Consider the following 22,392-nt stretch of genomic DNA (forward strand, 5'->3'; position numbering starts at 1 on the left):
CAGCTACGTCTATGATCAACAGAGGACTTTGTTTAATAGAAAGCAGGAATTAAGCAGATAGGATGTTAATTTCTGCTTCCACTCTGCAGCTCATGTATGTACTGTAGCGTACAGTGAAGTGAAGTGTTTCTTTAACCCCCGTTGCGTGGTGGTGTTTAGTATAGCTAGAAAGTTATTACATAGCTACAGGAGCCTGCACGGTCTTTCAGCTGCTTCACTCAGCTTGTTTTGGTTTTGCTGGTCTGCATTGTTAATTGACACAATTAACAACAATGAAATATACTGGACAGTTAATAATTCAGTCATGAAAATGGAAGGAAATTAGAGTTTATTTAATAAATCACCAATAAATCCCATTAATTGCACTTTATATTGATATAATCAGAGCTGGGTTTAGGTCCAGCTCTGCTGGTCCCCGGTGAGCTCTCTGAGCCCCTAAGAAAGGCCCTCTAACTCTTTTCCAATCGGGAAAGAGTTTTTTTCTGGAAAATTAAACCTTTGTCTGTGTTTTAGTTTATTTGAGCAGTTCCCATTTTATCCTTTACAAAATTCTCATTATTGCACGATAACTGAGGTTTAGTGGGAGTAGGTGAGGCACGAAAGCTGATCCGTGCCTACCCCAACAGTCTATGCAATCCACATTCATGCATTTCTAAAAATTGTAAATAAGGACCATATCAACAATTAAAAACTCAAAACTAAATATTTTATTCTCTGAGTGGAAAAGTGTCTCAGAATAGCGTCCAAAAAAAATAAATAAAATAAAATAAAAAAAAAAAAAATAATAATAACAGCATCTCATCTTCACAGACTTTAACATTACACTGACATTAGATATATTACATTATTCCTTCCTGAGTTTTCCTGGTAGGAGACCATGTTCACCACTCTGTAACTTTACTACTGTACTACTGTTTTGTTAGGGTGAGTAAAAAAAAATCAGTGGGTTAAAGATAAAGGGACTTAAGTGACTATTCCCTTTATCGAGGGTTATTCTCTGATAATAACGTTATCATTTAGTGATGTATATGCAAATGTCAAGAAAATAGTGTTTTTACTATTAAATTGTAGCTCCACCCCCTACTTTCTGTTTAACTCCACCCACAGCAGATTTTGAGAAATTTCTGGAACTGAAAGGGTTTGGGTGGGGTGGGTGGTGTAGGGGTGATCAGGGGGCGGAGAGTGGGCGGGGTGGGATACACAGACAGAAATGATTGACAGACAGCAGCTCAGCTCTCTGGCAAGATGCAAAGCGAGATTCACAAAGCAGCTTCACCACAGAGCGTCTTTGATGAGGAAGACTTTCACTTCTGAACCTCCTCAGCTACACATGAACCAGGTGGTCCTGAACGTATCAGTGTGAGCCGTTAGCGCTGTTAGCCGTTAGCCGTTAGCTGTTGGCTGCCTGTCAGCAGCTCCAGCAGCTCTGGAAAGCTGTGGAGACTCGTGGCAGGTTGTGGCAGCTGCTGGAAGTTGCTGCTGCTACGATTTGAGCTGCTGTCTGTCGCCAGATGAGGATCAGCAGGTAAAGAATAAAGTCCGGTGTTACTTTTACACCCACAGAAGCACAAATCTGTCCCATTGCAGGAATATTTCAGCAGAAACTGTAAAAGAACAGAAGTCTGAAACTAGCAGATCTACAGCAGATAAGTTCACTTCTCTTCATATGTGTTAGTGAGCGTGGCTTCCTGCAAGGTGAGGACCCGCCTACCTGCATCTGGAGGGAGGGGCTGTGGGGTTTTTAACATTTTCATGTGATGTAGATAACCTCTCTATGTCACAAAAAACATAACCTGGTTTTACCCTTTAGAGGGAGTTATGAGCCTTTTTTTACCCACAAAATCCCGATTTTAAAATAAACAAAAGAAAATACTAATTTTATCAACAGTTTATGTGGTTTTCATCACAATGAAGTAATACTGTGTTGTTTACAGCTCAGTAAACACATTTTTGGGTGCACTACCATTTTAATACAGTTACGGTAAAATTGATAGAGAGGTGATTTTGATAGTAATACTGTTCGTTTTGGAGGACTAATATATACTAATGTAAATTTTATAGTTAACTTAGATTTTATGTGTGTGTGTTTTCCATTCATTGATTTTGGATATTTGACTTTATTGGTGTATTTTTTTGTGAATGGGTATTGGCTTGGACTGCAGGAAGAACAGCAGCAGCAATGAGCTGAAGCTGACCGAGTTCCACAACCACAAACAACTTTAAAGAGAAAAACTGGAAAAACTGGAGGTGAGAAGTTTCCTTCTTCACTGCGCTGCATACATTTGTGTTTATTTGTCATGTTACTGTCTTATCTATCAGGCCATACCATAATGTTCTGTCTCTGGGACAGCATACAAGCCCTGTGGCAGAGCATGTTGTCTCTATTAATGCTGGTTAAATATCAAAATACATTATGTAATGATGATGTCATCCTTCCTGATGTCATCACCTCTTCTTCATGGTGGCCTCCTGCAGCTTTGCTTTCCTCCCACACACTAAGACGTGTGTGTGTTTCGCTTTAGAGCTGGTCAATATTGAGATTTTCAAATATATCGAGTCTTTGTTTTATGCAATAGAAAATGAGGGAATATCGTTTATATCCAGAGAGCCTGCTTTGATTTAAAAGTTTCTTTTCTTTTGTTACAGCTATTTTTGTTATGGCCATTGAAAAGTATTTTTCATTCATTTTTTAAGAGCATTTCATTTGATGCTGCTGATCCTTAATAAAAGTGCATTTAGCCCTTAAGGCTTTAAATTAGAACAGTCAATTTATTTACTTAACAAAAAAAATAGTATCAAAATATATATCATACTGTGTATCATGAATCAAAACAAAAACAAAAACCTATTTCAGTTGATGAAGTCTTTACTCATGAGTCCTGAGATGTTCCAGAGGAGATCTGCAGAAGCAGCATGTGAGAAGCAGCTCTGGACTACTGGTTAAGATTTCCAGTTCCAGTAAAAGCCCAGTAGAGCAAAGAGTGAATAGCAACTGCTGGGGAAAAGGATCATATGTGTACACTTCACTGGGCATACTAAAAGCCTCTGCATGCTAGTCCATGAAATCAGAGTTCTGACTACCGACCATCTAACAAATCTACTCTGGTGGTTTTGTTGATCCATGATGACCTAGATGCTGTAATGTGTAAATGAGTAAATATGTAGAATAAATTAAGCATGTAAATGAAGGAAATAATTAGAATTAATATATATAAATAAATCAAATACCAATGTAATATAAAATTTTCTAATTTTTCTTTTGTTAAGTTGGAAAAAAGTAGTTTTAAAAATAATTACGATTTATAAAATTTTAAAAAGATTTTTTTTATAAAAAAAACTGTCAAATGTATAAAATTTATTTGATAGATTTATTTATTTATATAATGTATAAAATATATATGAAATATATTAATATATTTTATGTAAAAATATAAAATTCTAAAACAAAAGAAATCAATCAATAAACATAAACAAATATGTACATTAAATAACTAAAAGATATCAATATGTAACTGAATTAAAATATGGATTTCTTTCTCTCTAGATACTTTCATTATCTAGCATTTATTGTAGACATGTGTGGACTGAGAATCACTGGGATCTGTTTGACCTGTCCAGGTGTACCTGCCTCACCTGCCAATTAAAGAGATAGACCCCAGCTTCCCCTCACTAAGTGTTTTAGAACATGGATGGATGGATGGATGGATGGATGGATGGATGGATAGACGGATGGACGAATGGATGGATGGATGGATGATGGATGGATGGATGGATGGATGGATAGACGGATGGACGAATGGATGGATGGATGGATGATGGATGGATGGATGGATGGATAAATGGATGGATGGATGGATGGATGGTTGGATGGATGGATGGACGGACGGATGGATGGATGATGGATGGATGGATAAATGGATGGATGGATGGATGGAAGAATGGATGGATGGATGGATGGATGGACGGACGGATGGATGGATGGATGGATAAATGGATGGATGGATGGATGGATGGATGGATGGATGGATGGATGGATGGATAAATGGATGGATGGATGGATGATGGATGGATGGATGGACGGACGGATGGATGGATAAATGGATGGATGGATGGATGGAAGAACGGATGGATGGATGGATGGATGGATGGACGAACGGATGGATGGATGGATGGATGGATGGATGGATGGATGGATGGATAAATGGATGGATGGATGGATGATGGATGGATGGATGGACAGACGGACGGATGGATGGATGATGGATGGATGGATAAATGGATGGACGGATGGATGGATGGATGGAAGAATGGATGGACGGATGGATGGATGGATGGATGGATGGATGGATGGATGGATGGATGGATGGATGATGGATGGATGGATAAATGGATGGACGGATGGATGGATGGATGGATGGATGGATGGATGGATGGATGGATGGATGGATGGATGGATAAATGGATGGATGGATGGATGGATGGATGGATGGATGGACAGACGGACGGATGGATGGATAAATGGATGGATGGATGGATAAATGGATGGATGGATGGATGGAAGAATGGATGGATGGATGGATGGATGGATGGATGGACGGACGGATGGATGGATGGACGATCGAAAATTTTGTACATGCTGCTGATCAATACTGTTGAAAGGCTGGAGAGGAAACCCCAGAGCTTACATGAGGAGAGATAGATGATAGATGTCTCTGCTTATTTCTGCAGTCGTTATTTCTACAGTGTTTTCATCATCACCGCCATCGTTCAGGTAACAAATGAGTCTCAGGATTCATATCAGGAGGAACTCAACGATCCTGCAACACGATGCACAGAGACGATCTGTTATAGTCACCGTCACATATCTCCACCCTGCTGTGGGAAGCTAGAAATTAAGTGAAGAAAGAGACCATGAAAAGATCAGAGACAAAGGAGGTAAATTCAGAATCCTTAACTCGACTACATTAACAGATAAAAATGTTTGCAAACAGCTAATGCTACATAAACCCTTAAATTTAGCCTCACCCCACATGTTGACCAGCTGTTTTTTATGTGTTTCTTGTGTATGAAACACCACTTGTTTTGCTCATGTGTTCTGCTGTATTAAAAACAGCATAAATTATTTTTGTTAGTCCTACTGAGCCTACCCTTCCCAACTGAGCTTGTCTATAGAGCCCAGGCACAAGATACACAAAAAACAAAACAAGCAGAACAAGAGTGAAAATCATTTGACAGGAAATGAAAAGAAAGGAGACAACAACACGTAGACTTTGAGCTCAAACACTGATGTTAGGGTGTTACCGTGGAGAGAAACATTACAACTCTGAGGTGTAAACATGGTGGGATTGCATAAGAGCAACAATTTATGACACAATAAATTCAAAACACATAATTGCCTGGAAACCCAGTCATAGACTGCTGCTGGATTCCTCTCTCCTTCTCTTATATCTACCTTCCTCCAATGGCGTCTCTTGATCGTGTTCCTAGTTATCAGCATCACTGCCCAGAACTGGGTGAAGGACTGCTTCAAACGCTTGAAGTACTTCCTGAAAGACGGAAGAGGGCAGCAACAGTCAGTCTTCTGCAGTTAGACGTCACTGAGCTGCAACCTGCAGAACCTGCTTCTCTACATTTACTTTCAGTTTACACCAGTCATTTTAGTCTCAATTTGTGGAAACTGTTCACATTTAAGTCAGATTAGTCTGCAGGTTGAAGATGAGAACAGTTTGAAGTTAAGCATCTTTTCTGTCAAACACTGAGGACAATAAAAAGGTGAACTACCAGCCATGCCATCTCCTTTACACCTGCAGAATTCATGTGAAAACGATTTGGTTGACTCATAATGAAACAGAAACTTTTTGATGCACTGCATCACAAAACCATCCATAACTTTTTAGATAATCCAGAACGGACTCAAATTTGTATACTCTTCACAAGGCCTATTTTTTCTGCCTCCTGTCTGAAATGACATCCCCAAAATAAGTAAAGTACATCTCCACAACTACCAGGGCTGTATGTATAATCCTGGTCTCTACAGAAAGCTGAGACATGAGATTGCTATGGAAGTGTCACAATCAGGATATGTGTCAGAGTAAATAAATCTGGAACGCAGCAGGAAATGTAAATGGTTATTTCCTCCTGAAACAAAACCACATTACTTTACGTACAAACCAGAGAATAGCAGCTCTGCTCATATCAGACAGGGTTGTCCAGCTCCAGTCCTTGACAGCCACATTCTGCACGTTTTCTGCTCCCACACCTGACCCAAATTATTAAGTCATTCAGTGAACTTCATGGGCTCCTATACATTTTATTTGAGTCAGGTGTGTTGAAGCAGGGACACACTGAAAACCTGCAGAACAGCGGCCCTCGAGGACAGACTTTGGAAATCACTAATCTAAGAAATAGTAAAGTAATCCTAGGAATAAGTGAAGTAGTCCTAAGGATTGACTAAAGTAGTTCTAGTAACGAGTAAAGTAATCCTGGAAATTGCTAATGTAGCTGGAAATAAGTAAACTGGTTGCAGGAATGAGTAAAGTTGTCGTAGTGCAGAGAGGTGGGATGGAAAGCCATTACATGCCCTGTGAAAGTGGGGTGCAGAGCCGTCATAGGTTCTGCAACTGCTCGCCTACTCCACAACATGGGATGCATGGGGGCGGTGCATTGAAAAGCCAGGAAAGAGCTGGCTGAGGAGGCAGAGAAAGGCAGCTTCTGGCTGTGGCTAAAGCCTGGTACACACACAAGGATTTTTTAAATCTGATGTGATAAAAAAAAATCAGGCATTTAACAGTGTTGATGGTACTGTGTGTGGTGGCTCAGATAATCTCAGCACAGAACAACACACATGACGATGCTGTCCCGAAACCGATCTAGTCCTCCGAGGCAGAAATCTCAAGTGACCAAACGTAATCTAACAAAAACAAAGAAGAACCATGGCAACAACCAGAAAAATTAAGAAAAAGAACCATGGCAACAACAAGAAAAATTAAGAAAAAGAACCATGGCAACAACAAGAAAAATTAAGAAAAAGAACCATGGCAACAACCAGAAAAACAAAGAAAAAGAACCATGGAAACAACCAGAAAAACAAAGATAAAGAACCATGGCAACAACCAGAAAAACAAAGAAAAAGAACCATGGAAACAACCAGAAAAACAAAGATAAAGAACCATGGCAACAACCAGAAAAATTCAGAAAAAGAACCATGGCAACAACCAGAAAAACAAAGATAAAGAACCATGGCAACAACCAGAAAAATTCAGAAAAAGAACCATGGCAACAACCAGAAAAACAAAGATAAAGAACCATGGCAACAACCAGAAAAATTAAGAAAAAGAACCATGACAACAACTGGAAAACAAAGAAAAAGAACCATGGCAACAACCAGAAAAACAAAGAAAAAGAACCATGGAAACAACCAGAAAAACAAAGATAAAGAACCATGGCAACAACCAGAAAAATTCAGAAAAGGAACCATGGCAACAACCAGAAAAACAAAGATAAAGAACCATGGCAACAACCAGAAAAATTAAGAAAAAGAACCATGACAACAACTGGAAAACAAAGAAAAAGAACCATGGCAACAACCAGAAAAACTAAGATAAAGAACCATGGCAACAACCAGAAAAATTAAGAAAAAGAACCATGGCAACAACCAGAAAAACTAAGATAAAGAACCATGGCAACAACCAGAAATATTAAGAAAAAGAACCATGGCAACAACCAGAAAAACTAAGATAAAGAACCATGGCAACAACCAGAAAAATTAAGAAAAAGAACCATGGCAACAACTGGAAAACGAAGAAAAAGAACCATGGCAACAACCAGAAAAATTAAGAAAAAGAACCATGGCAACAACAAGAAAAATTAAGAAAAAGAACCATGGAAACAACCGGCGAAAAAACAAAGAAAAAGAACCATGGAAACAACCGGAAAACAAAGAACCATGGCAACAACCAGAAAAACAAAGATAAAGAACCATGGAAACAACCTGAAAACAAAGAACCATGGCAACAACCAGAAACATTAAGAAAAAGAACCATGTCAACAAAAGGCAAAAAACAAACAAACAAAAAAAAAACAACAAAGAAAAAGAACCATGGCAACAACCGGCAAAAAAACAAGGAAAAAGAACCATGGCGACAACCAGAAAAATTAAGAAAAAGAACCATGGCAACAACAGGAAAACACAACACAAGATGAGGGAATGATGGTGGTCTTGGGACTATTGTTAACAGAAAAATCCAGAACTGAAAAAATAACCAACTGTAGACAGCATGAAGACAGACTTTATTCCTTCCTTGCTCTCCAGTCAGGTCACTCTCTGATTTGCTACGTTACATTTCACGTCACAATCCACACAGTCACGACTCGGGAGTCGTCGGCTTTCCTCACACGTGAAGATTTTTGGTCGTAAATATCGAACATGTTCAATGTTTCCGATTGTCAGCCACGAAACGTTTCAGAGGCGATTGTCAAGACGAATTTGCTCTTAACACATCTCACACCACAGGATCATTTTATATGAAAATCTTATAAGATTCAAGATAATTGGACATTTGCCATCTTTGAGCGGGAAGGGCAAAATCTGAAAAAAAAAAACCAGCCCGATAATCTTAATCTTATCAACTTTTTTTTTTTCATGTATATATTTATTTCATGAATATATTTGGATAAAGAACTTTAAAGTATTTGTATTGACTCCCAGAGACTTTCACATATTTTCCATTCTCAGGATGAACTGAAGTTTCCTAATAATTTATTATGAATATACAGAATTTAGTTTTCCTTTCTGTTTGCAATTAGGGAAAAACAAACAAATGTAATTTAAAGTCTATATTGGGCCATTTACCAAAATGTAAACAAACAATTTTCTTTATATATATTTAACATTTATTACCATGTGATATTCCAAAATTGTTGTAGTACAAAAGATATCCACCAAACGGCAGAAGACGAGTGCCAGATTCTTTTTAACAGGCTTTTGAGGTTTTACCATAAAGTGATGTAAAGGTTGCAGAAACTGTACATATCAAATATGATATGAAGCATTAACTAAAGGCTCATTTATGCTCCCTTATGTGTGTAAATAGCAACATCGGTTTTAAACGTCTTACATCGCCATTCTCAAACTTCCATGTGTGTTTTGTGTTGCCAGTTCATAAGTTTTCAGGTGAGCATTCCCACTAAAAGTCGGACCGCCACTGGGCAGATGGGGTTTACACCAAATGCCTAGCATGGTGTCATACTAGTGCGTCGACAACAAACTTCATAATAACAACAACAACGGAGGCCAATCAGCGGCTCGTTTTTGTTCTGCTTGGCTTTTGGTTCTTTGTACGAACGATACACGTTGCATCATACGACCAGACCGTTGTTTGCCGGCAGCCTTTTCCTGTTATCTTTCCAACGTCCAACTAAGCCATGAACTGAACGGCAACGTTATTTGTTTTGCGCTTGCTTTTGTCGTAGGCAGTGATGTTTTTCTGTCCAATCATTGTGTTTTATCATAAGGTGCCAGTAGCGCCATCTTAACCACACGGTAGCATTTTCCTATGGACCTACAACTGAAGGGGGTTCATAAATGGTGCGGTATGGTTGGGTTGTATGGGCCCCTTTTATAATGGAAACACACAAAATAGCGTACCGGGTTTAGTTCCCTGAAAACTGAACAAATTAAGTGTGTAACCGACGGAGAAGACGGAAGAAACTCTCAGCCCATCCGTCTGCATATCCATCTTCTGCGTTAAGCATAATTAGGCCTTAAGGATGCAATCACACCAGGATAGCCCATACTCTGAAGACAAACAATGTAAAAGTACAGACCAGGAACACAGAGAGAGAGCTGAAAACCAGATTTAAATGACAAGTGTGTCAGGAAAAAATGGAGAAATTAGTGAATTAAAAGTGTCATAATATTCAGACTTTGCCCTTTATCTACTTGATTTGCTTGGTGTGGTTCTGTGTTCAGTTGTTCATTTAAAGGTTTGATTAAAATATCAAACAATAACTACATTTTTTTTTTAAATAAGGCTCTAATAATCAAAAAATAAAAAAAATAATGCTTACCAACATGCCAACTACTCATAATTGCTAAATTAGACTAAATTAGCCTGTACTGTGCATACCTGGCCTGGTGTCCCCTGATGTGGCTCTGGATAACGATGGCCTTTTGTTTGAAGAACCTGAAGTTCTTCCTGCAGAGAAAGCCCCTGATGTTCCTCTGGATGGTAATGGCAGCCCAGGTTTGAGTGCTGCTCCATTTATCCTCCAGCTGCTGGTGGAGAAGCTCCTTCAGAAACACCTAACACACATATAGATGTATAGATACACCGCACACAGGAAACCTGATTTACTTCACCAAAGAAAAATGTCATGAACTGGCAGTTTGGCACCTTGGTGAGTCCAAGCTGGTATTGTCCCTCCTCAGCTCCAACTATGTCCAGCAGAGCCACTGTCAGCTCTCTGTCTGATAGATCACTGGACCGCTGGTTCAGCAGAACCCCATACCTGAAAGATGAACACATAAGGACATCATGTTCAGGTCATGCAAGCAGCACAAATGATTCAAAGTCCCTGATGTAACAATGAAGTGACTTGAGGACCCTGAAGCCAATATGAGGTGGAGCTGGAGGTGTCGAGGGAAGAATACTGAGTGATAGATGGAAAAAGTAATCAGAATAAATGCACCCAGGTTACTCATGCTGGATGTTTTTAACAGAGGTGTGACTGGATCCAGACAGTTTCTAACAAAGATTTTAACTGAGACAAATCATTTCTTTTTTTGTTTGTTTTATGTTCTCTCATACAGGTAAGTTATTTCCTGCCTCTTTGAGCCATGAACTGGCTGTGTGAGATGAAATATCAGTGAGATTGTACGTTTAGATGATTCACAACTATACTTCAATTTAGTCAAAAGCCACTTTCACGCATGCTCTTTCAAACTGGGACTATTCATGTAACGACTCCCGGTGTCGCCAACCAGAGGTCACCTACATCAACATTCTTCAGTGTGTAACTTCTTCTTAAGATCATCTTCAAACTTTCCTTCCTGAAAAATCTCATAGTAGGTCTGGCTTGGTGACCCTGATCCATTCCTTTAGCTCTGTTGCTATAGGCTGAGGCTGCTGGGGGATCTCAAGTCTAAAACTCAAGCACCGCAGGAAATGTAGTATTAGACGGCAATTTTATTTTATTTATTTTCTTTTATAAATTTTATTAGGGTGGGGCACTGGCCATCCAGGGGGCCCAGAGCATAGGGCCTGAAGCACAGGGCACCCACCCATCACATGCATAGCGGGGAAGTAGAGGAAGAGGAGGAGTACTGTGAAAGAGCCCAGACCCATGGCCCACAACTCCAGGCCAACACAGGCATCCCCCAAAAGTGCATGTGACATGTACAGATATGAACTCCACCATGAGAGATCAGCCTCTATTGTTTTTAGTAGCTGGACATAATTTAGCTTTGTTAGTTCTGATATTCTAGGTCAGACTGCATTGTGGTATTGGATATGTTTCATAAGCCACAGTTAAGACCCATTTCTGCTCTCTTACGTGTGTAAATAGTGATGTCCGTTTCAAATGTTGTTATACGTCACTGTCCTCATACTTTCATGTGTCTTTTGGTTGTTAAGTCAATTCCTCCACTAGTGGGCAGTGCTAAGTTCAGAGTTCATTCCCGCGAGCCAGCATCAGTTTCAGACACCGTTTGGTGGCGGTAATGGACCAGTATGAAGTTGTTTTCAACAGCCCAACACACCCTAAACACTTCCATGTTCTTTCTACAAAAGCTTGCGCAATTTCTACAGTCCTCATCTTCATTCTTCTGCTTTTTGTTTCCTTCCTGATCCTCTTCTTCTCTGGTTTGTTTCTTTCACTAGTCGCATGTCAGCTATTCTGCTCAACACTGCCCCCACAATTTCCAGTGGTATTGCTCTGTCTTCTGCAAGCGACGAATAGCTAAGCTCCCTGAAAACAGACCAATTTCTGTGCGTAACTGACACAGAAGACGAATGAAACTGTCCGTCCATTTGTGTATTCATTTTCTGCATAAATGGGCCTTTAATGGGCGTAACCATAGTCTTAGACCAGTTAATAGTCAGATAATGACGAGAATTTATTAATGAGTGTGATTCTATAGCATGCATTTCTCTGCATGTATGTCACAGAAGACGATTGAAGTCTTGAAATCTTGTATTTAACTCCAAGCTCATTACAATGCAGGTGAACATTCTGATGGCTATTAGAAATTGTGACCTAGATCATCCTTCTTATAGTCTGGACTCTTCTAACATAATATCCAATACTGTGGACAGCGGCCTTCCAGCTGGTAGTTTACCGCCTCACCGGGAGCCTCACACACTGATTGGCTGAGTGCATCACGTGAGATAGCTTACATCACATGTAATCGGTCTGCGTGTTTCCTGACCCGTGAAGACTGCAAAAATTACACCAGTTAAAATAAAAGCACCACCAGATTTTATATTTTAACTGTGTGGTCCACATGGGACAGGTTCTGGGTCCAGATCCGGACCGCGATCCGCTTGTTAGTGACCTCTGTTCTATATTTTTGGCATGGATTCCTTTAATCTCTTTATTTTGTCTTATGGCAGCAGCTAGGGGTTCAATAAAAATAGCAAAGAGTGATGGAGAAAGTGGGCAGCCCTGTCTGGTGCCTCTCTGCAAACAGAAGCTTGGAGAGGTTTGATCATTGGTCTTCACACATGCATTTGGGTTGTTATATAATATTTTTATCCAACCTATGAAAGATGACCCAAACCCAAATTTGTTTAACGTTGCAAATAAAAATTTCCAGTTTACTCAGTCAAACGCTTTTTCTGCGTCTAAAGAAATTACTGTGGATTCCAGGTTATGTAGAGTAGAATAATCTATGATGTTAATTAATCTACGCATGTTAGTAGAGGAATGTCTACCTTTAATAAAGCCTGTTTGGTCAGGATGTATTATTAGAGGGGTTATTTTTTCTATTCTTCTGGCCAAAGCTTTGCTGATTATTTTGAGATCTACATTTATTAATGAAATTGGACGGTAACTGGATGGAAGTGTCGGGTCTTTACCTGGTTTTAATAGTAGAGTAATATTGGCTAGGTTCATATTTGAAGGTATTTTTTGTTTTTCCTTAATTTCTAATATCATATTGTAGAAGGTGGGTGCCAGCATTGTCCAGAATTCTTTGTAGAATTCTGCTGGGTAACCATCTGGACCTGGAGCTTTATTGTTGGACATATGCTGGAGAGCTTCATGGAGTTCACCGACTGAAAGGGGGGAATCCAAGACCATTTTATTTTCATGTTTTAATTGTGGAAGATTAATGTTACTAAGAAATTTATCAATATTGTCATCTGTTGTAGTTAGTTGTGATGTATATAATGTTTTATAGAATTCTTTGAAAGTGTTATTTATCTTGTCAGGATCGTGGCTGATGTTTCCTTCTGGATCTCTGACAGAGGAGATGGTTGTTTTCTCCTTGTTTTTAACTGATTAGCCACGAACCTTCCAGATTTATTTCCATGTTCAAAGTTCTCCAAACGAAGTCTTTGCACCAAGAATTGTGTTTTTATTTTTCATTAAGTTCAAGTTTAGCTTTCCTTATATGGTTCAGCGTGTCCTTTTCCACCTGTTTGTTTATTTTCAGTCTTTTCATTTTAGACAAATAATCCTCCATCTGGGGTGTCAGACAAAGCAGAACATAAAATAAATAAACCGCTGCACCACATTACTGCTGATGTTAGCTAACACTTTAGCATGGTAGCAAGAAGCACCCGCCAGCTCACGTGCGCCCCCTCAAGGTGCAGCAGAGTACTGTCTGCCTTGCTTAATTACTTTTCTATGCAGTTTATTGTCCGATCATAGAATAATTAGAGAATAATTATGTCACACATTTACATTGAAGACATTACACAGACTGTAGAAAGTTGTGTATACTAATTCTTTCTGTAAACTTTATATTGGCAATAAGCTCTCTGTCCTGTATAGAAACAGAGTCATTAGGAAAGTTAGAGCTGTCGCTGCTGACCCGACCCATCCCCTGTTCCATGAATACAGGCTGTTACCCTCAGGTCGCCGGTATGCTATGCCACGGTGCCGGACAAATAGACTAAAAAATTCATTTATTCCGGCTTCCATTGGCTTAATGAATAGTGGGTGTTTAAATTAACCTGTGTGATGTTGTTGTTTTGTTTTGTTTGTTTGCTTGTTTTATTTTTAAATTGAATGTGGCGTCATTTTCATTGTCATTGCTGGCTGCACAACAAATTGCCCCTCAAGGGGATAATAAAGTTTTCTAATCTAATGCTGAGAAAGAGAAACGGGCACACACCATACAATCCAGTGTGTATCACGTATTTGATCGGGAACTGCACGAATTCAGCAATTTTACTTAAGATAATGTTAAAAAATAATTGGAGTCATACAGAAAATACATTTGTAACAGATCAATGGACAAATATTAAAATTAAATTATGTGGTAATTAGTTTTTTTGCTTATTGTGCATGACCTGATTGCATGTCACTGTTGTTTGTGTGCATACCACTGCTTCTTCTACTTCTTAAACCATAAGAACCCAAGGTGACATATTTGTCACATACAGTTTCTGAGACATTTTGCTTCACTTTATGGTATAAACTTTGCTTAAAATCCAGATGAACACAATGTGATGCTTGTCTTCTGTCCCCTAACAGATACCCAGAAGTAGAAAAACACATTATAATACACATTATAACCCTAACCTAAGACCTCATATTTAAAAAATTGGACTTTTCTTACCATTTTTTCATGGGTCAGGCCTTTGTGGGTTAAGCGAATGTGGCCAGCAGTTGTTTGTCCTCTGCCAGCCACCGTACGAGGCTGAGCCCCTGCTTCCCCGTCGTACTTCCGCATTCCCCATTAACACACCGTAGCATTTAAGCGCCGCAATAACCAGGTACAGGTAAGCTGTGCTCCTGCTGCTTCATTGCTTCGGCTTTGTCACTGTTGCTGCCGTTAACCTGGTAGGTTTCTCTTTTTCTGTCTACGTGCTCGTGTTTATCGGCTGTGCTAATGTCATTTACGTGTTTTTTTATAGACGCTGTCTGATGCAGCCTCTGTTGCCGCTTGCTTGGTGTCTGCTGGTGGAAGGACCACGGCGAGTTTTCTTTTGTTTTTAGGTATTATATATTTCTTTATTTAGTAGTTTCAATATATTTTGGAGTGTTTCTGTGCTTTGGTTATTAACAGCATTTTTGTCTCTTCCTTAGAAGCCGTAGGCCACTGCTGTTTCTATTTGGGTCTATTTTTGGTTTAATTTAAGTTATATTGTGTTTTTCTTAGGTCTAGTACCTAGTGCTGCATTTCGTATTTGTCTTATTTTCTTTCACTTAGTCTTCTTTTTATTTTTAGAGCCCTTCTCTCTTTTAAAACACTGATTTTATTTTAATATTGTGCTCCTTTTTGCCGCAGGGTCTGGTCCGAGCGTGGCTGCCCGGGAAGGTGGAGGGTTTTGGTGATAGAGTCTCTCACTCCAGCCCCATCACTCCTTGCGTGACGTGGGATTTTTGCACACCCCTCACACATTTTGCATGCTTTTGTTGTCCTGTTGTTTGCTGTGGATGTGTGTGTGTCTTACACGGAGCGTAGTGAGTACTCTGTTCCATAGAAAACTGCGGCCTCTCACCGCGTGCACCCGCGGCCGGCCAGCCCCCCTGGTATTTGTTAACTTGGTGAGCACATTGTCCCAATAGTTTCTTTTTCTTTCCATAGATTTTTAGAATTAAACTTTATCGTTCTTTTAGTGATTTTAATATTGTTGCCTGTCTTTACATTTGTTTGTTGTAAATAAATTTGGTTAAACTTAGTTCTTATAGTCTCTGTCTCTCTTTGACCACCATCTGCAGTTATACATTCGCATGGGTCCTAAGTTATTGGGCTCGGTTACACTAAGGCTGCACGACATTGCCAAGATGACTACACTTAGCTTACAGAGAAACAACATGCGCCAGAAGCTCAACAAAACAAGCTCTTTTCAAAGAGTATTAGCCAAGCCATGGTCTTTGGGCTGCATGTCTGTATGTGTGCATGTGCTGTTCCCTCATACATTGCATGCGTGCATTCGTGTGAATTGTGCAAAGTGCTGATGTGTGTCAGCAAGCTGGGCCTGATGTTCAAGGGTGTTGATAGATAGATAGAGAGAGATATATATATGTAGTGTGTGTGTGTATATATATGTGTATATATATATATATATATATATATATATATATATATATATATATAATATTTTTTTTTTTTTTTTTTTTTTTTTTTATAATGTAATTTTGTTTAAGTACAAGATCACGGTTTCATCAAACAACATCATCTTGGGCATAAGTGCAGCAGCTTCTTCAGTACCTGGTTGAGCCAAAGAGCTGGACAAATCTTTCTAACTCATTCTGAGTAGAAGAGTTAAGCTAAGTGTAGAAATGCTCCTTAAACAACTGAGTCTTTAGCTTGCTTTTAAAAGTGGATAAGGACTCTGCGGATCGGACGGAGTTTGGTAGATGGTTCCACCACCAGGGAACAACAGAGGAGAAGAGTCTAGCTACTGATGTGAAGCCACCTTGTGGTGGGAGCACTAGGCGTCTTTCACTGGCAGAACGTAACTGTGGAGAGGGAGTGTAGCTCTGGATTAAGGAGTGAAGCTAGACCGGAGCCGTTTGGGTTATTGTTTTGTAAGCCAGAAGCAGAGCTTTGAATCTGATGCGCTGCAACTGGAAGCCAGTGGAGAGCGATTAGCAGCGGAGTGACATGAGCTCTTTTGGGCTGGTTGAAGACCAGACGTGCTGCTGCGTTCTGGATCATCTGCAGAGGTTTAACTGAGCATACAGGCAGGCCAGCCAGTAAGGAGTTGCAGTAGTCAATGCGTGAAATGACCAGAGCCTGGACCAGGAGCTGGGCCGTGTGTTCAGTCAGGTAGGGTCTGATCCGCCTGATGTTGTAGAGATCAAATCGGCAAGATCGAGAAACCGAGGCAACATGGTCCTTAAAGGTCAGATGGTTGTCTACCATGACACCAAGATTCATGGTAGAAGACGCAGGCACAAGCGTGATAGAGTCAAGCTGCATGCTTATCTGTGGCGGTAAGGAAGGATTGGCTGGAAAGACAATAAGCTCAGTCTTGGACAGATTTAGCTGAAGGTGGCGATCCTTCATCCATGCGGAGATATCAGCAACATGCTGATATTCACACTGAGACGGTTGAGTCGTCAGGTGGGAAAGAAAGGAAAAGCTGAGTGTCATCTGCATAGCAGTGGTAGGAGAAACCATGAGAGCTAATGATGCACCGAGTGAGGAGGTGTATAGTGAAAAGAGAAGAGGGCCAAGCACCGAGCCCTGAGGCACCCCTGTTGTCAGCCCATGTGATCTGGACACGCCCCCTCACCAAGATACTTTGAATGATCTCCCTGTGAGGTAGAACGTAAACCACGAGAGGACAGATCCTGAGATGCCAAGCTCCGAGAGTGGGGAGAACAGTATATGATGGTTGACCGTGTCAAAGACAGCAGACAGGTCCAGCAGTATAAGGACTGAGGATTGACCAGCGGATCTGACAACCCGTAGGGAATCAGTAACTGACAGAAGAACAGTTTCAGTAGAGCGACCTTGCCTATAGTCAGACTGATATGGATCAAACAGATTGTTGTCTTGGAGGAACTGTGAGACCTGACTGAAGACAGCACGCTCTAGTAGTTTAGACATGAATGGAAGCAGTGAGACCGGCCGGTAGTTTCCAACCTGGGCTGGGTTGAGTGTGGGTTTCTTCAGCAGCAGGTAACCCGAGCTTGCTTGAAGGCAGAGGGAAAGACACCGGATTTAAGAGAGGAGGTGATAATATGGGTTACTGCAGATTTGACTGTAGGTAAAATGCTCTGCAGGATGTCAGAGGGAACAGGATCAAGAGGACAGGTTGTGGGTTTTGAGTTGACTAGAAGTTTAGAGACTTGGTCCTCATTTAGAGAACAGAAGGAGCAGAGTGAGGCACCAGTAGCTGGTTTGGTAAGGTTGAGTTGGTCAGGCTCAGTGAATTGGTTACTGATGGTAGCAACCTTTTCAGTGAAGTAGGAAGCAAACATTTCTGCAGTCAGCACAGTGGGAGGCTGAGCAGGTGGTGGAGATAGAAGAGAGTTTAACACCATGAACATGTCGTGTGTTGGGAGCATTGCGGATCTTGTTCTGATAAAAGGCTATCTTGGCCGCCTTTAGGCTGGATGTGAAAGTTTCAAGTTTTTGCTGCTACTCAGACAAGTCAGTGTTCTTTTGATTTGTGCCACTTTCTTTCTGCAGCCCTGAGTCCGGCTCTGTTATTCCTTAGAACCTCGGTGAGCCATGGACTGGGAGGGTTTTGTCTGGCTGGTTTTGACACCAGAGGACAGAGTTTGTCCAGAGAGGAGGCGAGAGAGGAGCAGAGTGTTTCTGTAGCCTCATTATCAGACAGTAAGGAGAAGTCTGAGTGGGAAGGGAGGGTAGAGTAAACCTCGTCAGACAGCTGTGTAGGTCTGAGGGATCTCAAGTTTCTGCGTTAGGACGCCATTTTTGGAGCCGCTTGAGTGACATGAGGAAGGAAGACAGAGAATTTAACCAGGAAGTGGTCTGAGAGATGCAGCGGGGTGACGGACAGGTCGGCTGTGGAGCAGTTTCTGGTCAGTGCCAAGCCTGATATACAGTGCGAGCACTGCCCATAGCCAAGACAGCTTGCATCTGAAAAGTGACTTCGACTTCCACAACCTTTCCAAAGTTTTTGAGTAGGAAGCATCTTGGAATCTGAACCATTTCTAGGTTTTTTTTTAGTCACTCAACCAACTCTCCCACCTTGGTTTCAAGTCATGTGGTAATGGTTCATTACAGCTTACTCCTCTCTGACACATCTCCTGTAGCACTCTTTTTCCTTCCAGGGTGAACAGGGCTAAAAAAACAAACACCCAAATGGGTCGAACACAGAAGCTACTGCTGAGAGAATTGCTGCTGGTTTCTCATCCAGTGCAACTTTAAAGGAGAAGGAATCACTCTCAACATTCCAGCGTATTCCTAGTCTACCATGAACTGGAAGGTCATTATGGTTGAGATCCACATTCTTCACCCCAACAACACATTCAGTTGGACAGATGGACTCAAGTACCTCTGAAGTGTTAGATATGAATTTGTGTAGTCGAAGTTTTCCTTTAGCACAGACCATTTGTGCTTTGTTGGCCAAGTCGATTGCCTCATTGACAGAATCCAGACTGATAATGACTGCCATCATGTACGTAGAAATATTTTTTATTGAAGTTAGCTGCAGAAGGCTGCTGGCTTTTGTTTTTGCTGGTTAGATGCATTAAACCATAGTTAGTGCAGCAAGGAGTTGATTAGGCTCCAAAAAGGTGAACCTTCATACGGTACTCTTTAGGTTCTGAGTCTGTATCTTCATTTTTCCACCACAGAAAACGTAAATACTCCCTGTCATCCTTGTTAACATGGAATCTGTGAAATCATTTTTCCACATTGCACATGACTGCTACTGGATGTTTGCAGATCTTGCAGCGGACCCCAATAAGTCCATTTGTCTGATCAGGTCCTGCTGAAAGATGATCATTCAGGGCAGTGCCTTCATACTTTGCACAGCAGTCAAATACTACTCTGATCTTTTCTGGTTTCCTAGGGTGGTAAATTCCTTAATGAGGGATGTATCATGAACATCCCTCTTTTGGTTCCTCATCTGCCCTTTCAGCTTCTCAGTCTCTGAAAACATTTTCCAGGAACTTTACATAATTAGTCCTAAATTTAGGAATTTTGTCCATTTTCCTTTTAAGGTGCTTTAATCACACCAAGGCCAGCCTTTTATTATCTGGAAGATAGGTGTGCCTTAAAGGGAAGGGGCATGTCAATGTGCCCACTCTCATTCTCATGTTTCTCTTAAGATTTGCAGAAATCGTATATCCTCCTGTGATATGCCCTTTTCTTTAGGTGAGGTGTCCACAAAGTCTGCTTCAAGAACTCTAATAACAGCTGTTGGAGTTACAGGTTAGACTTCCCTGACAGATATCCGTTGACACAGGCCTGTTATGCCTTTGGTGTTAATGTACCATGGGGCACTTCCAACTATGCTCCAGCCCAAGTCAGTTTTTATGGCATAGGGCTCTGTGTCTCGCCCTGTAATGGCCTTTCAGGGTGTGAGAGCTCTGCAGCAATCATGGTCAATAAGAAGTCCAACCCCACAATCCATTAGTGAGGGCATCTCATGAGCTATAATAATGAGGCTGGGAATGTGTGAATGTTCAAGAGGTATGAAATCCCTTGTATAGGCAGGAAGCAACTCTATGGGGCTTTTTGTCAAGCTCTGACTCCACTGAGTCCACTCACTCTGTGACTCTGCACAATTAGTCTTTTCCCATCATTTTAGAAAGCTGTAGTTTAACTGGCTCTAACACCACCTGGAACCTTTCACATAATTCCTGATCAACAAATGTATGACTGCTCTGAGTATCTAATAAGGCATAGGCCAGGATTTCATAATCAGGGGCGTTAGATGATGAGACCCATACTGGAACAATCATATATGTGCTCTCACCCTCTCCTCCTCTCGCACTACATAACAAGTCTTCTCTGTCAGCCTTTGACATTTATGTATGAAGTGATTGTCTCTGCAGCATAGTTACATGGCAGGGTTTGAGGCATGTATCAATATGCTATTACTCTTGTTTGTCTGAGTTCTTCACCTTGATTTCAGCAACTTCGTTATGTTTTGCCACTTAAAGCATCAGATGACTCTACACTGGTGGCGAAGTTGTTAGCCTTCTAACATTTATTTCTCTTGATGACCTTTCCTTTGAGGTCTTTAAAGCATAAAGTGATGAGCCTGGGTTGCATGCTATGTGTGCTTTCTTTAATATAAATGTCCATACCTGGCATTAAATTTGTCCCATGCGTGCTGGTAAGCTTCTTCATCTTTTCTGTTGAAACTGCCATCCAAAGCTGACCTGGCTTCCCCAGCTACATACTTCTGGAGGTAGAACAATATGTCACCATGATTTGAGCATCACCTCTTTATGAGAGCCTTAACGCTAATGTTCCACTCAGTGAACTTCAGTGGGTCACCTGAGAACACAGAGGGTTCTGGAACTGGAAGCCAAGTGAGAACTGTGGACTTATGTAATGTTTGCACTAAGCATGCTTCATTCTTCATGACCTGCTGATTCAGATCTGTTGGTTTTGAATTAGGGGGAAGAGAATTTCTCATTGCATTGTGTACAGAACCACCTGTATTTACCCTTAACTCTTATTCAGTGCACACTCTGAGTTTTGCTTCTTTTTACCTCAACATCTCTCTGATTTTTAAGCCTTTTCCGTTGTTGACGTTGTGCTTCAATAGCAGCTTCTATTTCAATTTCAGCTCTCTTTGCAGCAAGTTGTGCAGCCGTCTCTGCTCTCTTAACTTACAACCTAGATCTAACGTGAGTTAACTGGCTAACGGAGGTAGTCGGGCTAAAGCTAAGGCGCACAGTTAGCCAGCCAAAAACTGTGGTTGTGCTGCACTCTCCCTTCTTGCCGTGGATATCGGATACATGTCAGTCAAAAGGACACGCCCCTAATTATGCTGAATTTCAACATTAAAATACATCCAAACAGATGAGTTAGAAAAAATTCACCCCCCTCACAGTTGTCATGAAGGTAAACTTGAACTATTAATCCTAAAATGGATTTTTGTTCCAGGCTTTAAACATGTTTATTTCTGCTGTGAAGTTGGTCTTTTTATATGGGAGTCTATGGGGATTTGTTTTGGAGCCCCTAGTGGATGAGGGGGGAACTGCAAGTGTTTGCACTTCCGGATAGACTTCACATTTCTTTCTTTCATTTTTTTTTTTATTTTTTTTTTTTTTTTTACCCTGTCCTGTCCAGCATCCTAACATACAGAACGGTGGTCTGTGTGCCATATTTTGCTTGACAGAGTTGCTCCACCAAGGGAGGCGTGTTGTATACATGGCTGCCCTTGATATTTTTATTATTTTTTTTATAATCTTATTTTCTTTAGTCTTTATATGTCTGTGCCGAACCTGACAGGGAGATAGAGGAAGAGGGGAAAAAAGAGAGAAAAGGACAGGACAATGTGGAAACAACAGTTGTCTAGGCTGCCTAAAACGCATCACAAAAAACAATATAAACTACCACAGTACTACATGATACATAAAGAAAAATAGGATAATAATGATATTAAAAAGTACAGTAGTCATCAAACGTACCTGCAGAGAAACATACCAACACACAAACATCAGCAACATCTAGTCAGAAGCAGATGGAGAGATGAGAACGTTTGTGAGCGTGCACGTGTGAACGTGCGTGTGGCCATGCAACAAGTAAGAAACGTATGCTTGCAAGGGGGCCGTGAT

At 40.7% G+C, this 22,392-nt stretch overlaps 1 protein-coding gene and 1 long non-coding RNA gene across 3 annotated transcripts in view; one reads left to right on the plus strand and one right to left on the minus strand.

Annotated features, from left to right (window-relative positions):
* myo15b (myosin XVB) overlaps positions 1-22,392 on the minus strand; it is a 108,562-nt gene that overhangs the window by 54,583 nt on the left and 31,587 nt on the right. The window contains exons 21-23 of the mRNA XM_041973447.1: positions 10,395-10,509; positions 10,128-10,303; positions 5,453-5,546 (exon numbers count right to left, since the gene is read on the minus strand). Coding sequence (XP_041829381.1) covers positions 5,453-5,546; positions 10,128-10,303; positions 10,395-10,509 — 385 coding nt within the window. The remainder of the gene's footprint in view (positions 1-5,452; positions 5,547-10,127; positions 10,304-10,394; positions 10,510-22,392) is intronic.
* LOC121632916 lies at positions 14,862-15,851 on the plus strand. 2 transcript variants are annotated; one of them, XR_006008981.1, is made up of 2 exons: positions 14,862-14,948; positions 15,084-15,851. It is a non-coding gene; the product is annotated as an uncharacterized LOC121632916 (long non-coding RNA). The 2 variants fall into 2 exon arrangements; XR_006008980.1 differs by having other exon boundaries at positions 14,873-15,009.

The sequence above is a fragment of the Melanotaenia boesemani genome, chromosome 21 (genome assembly GCF_017639745.1).
Source record: "Melanotaenia boesemani isolate fMelBoe1 chromosome 21, fMelBoe1.pri, whole genome shotgun sequence".
Lineage (NCBI taxonomy): Eukaryota > Metazoa > Chordata > Actinopteri > Atheriniformes > Melanotaeniidae > Melanotaenia > Melanotaenia boesemani.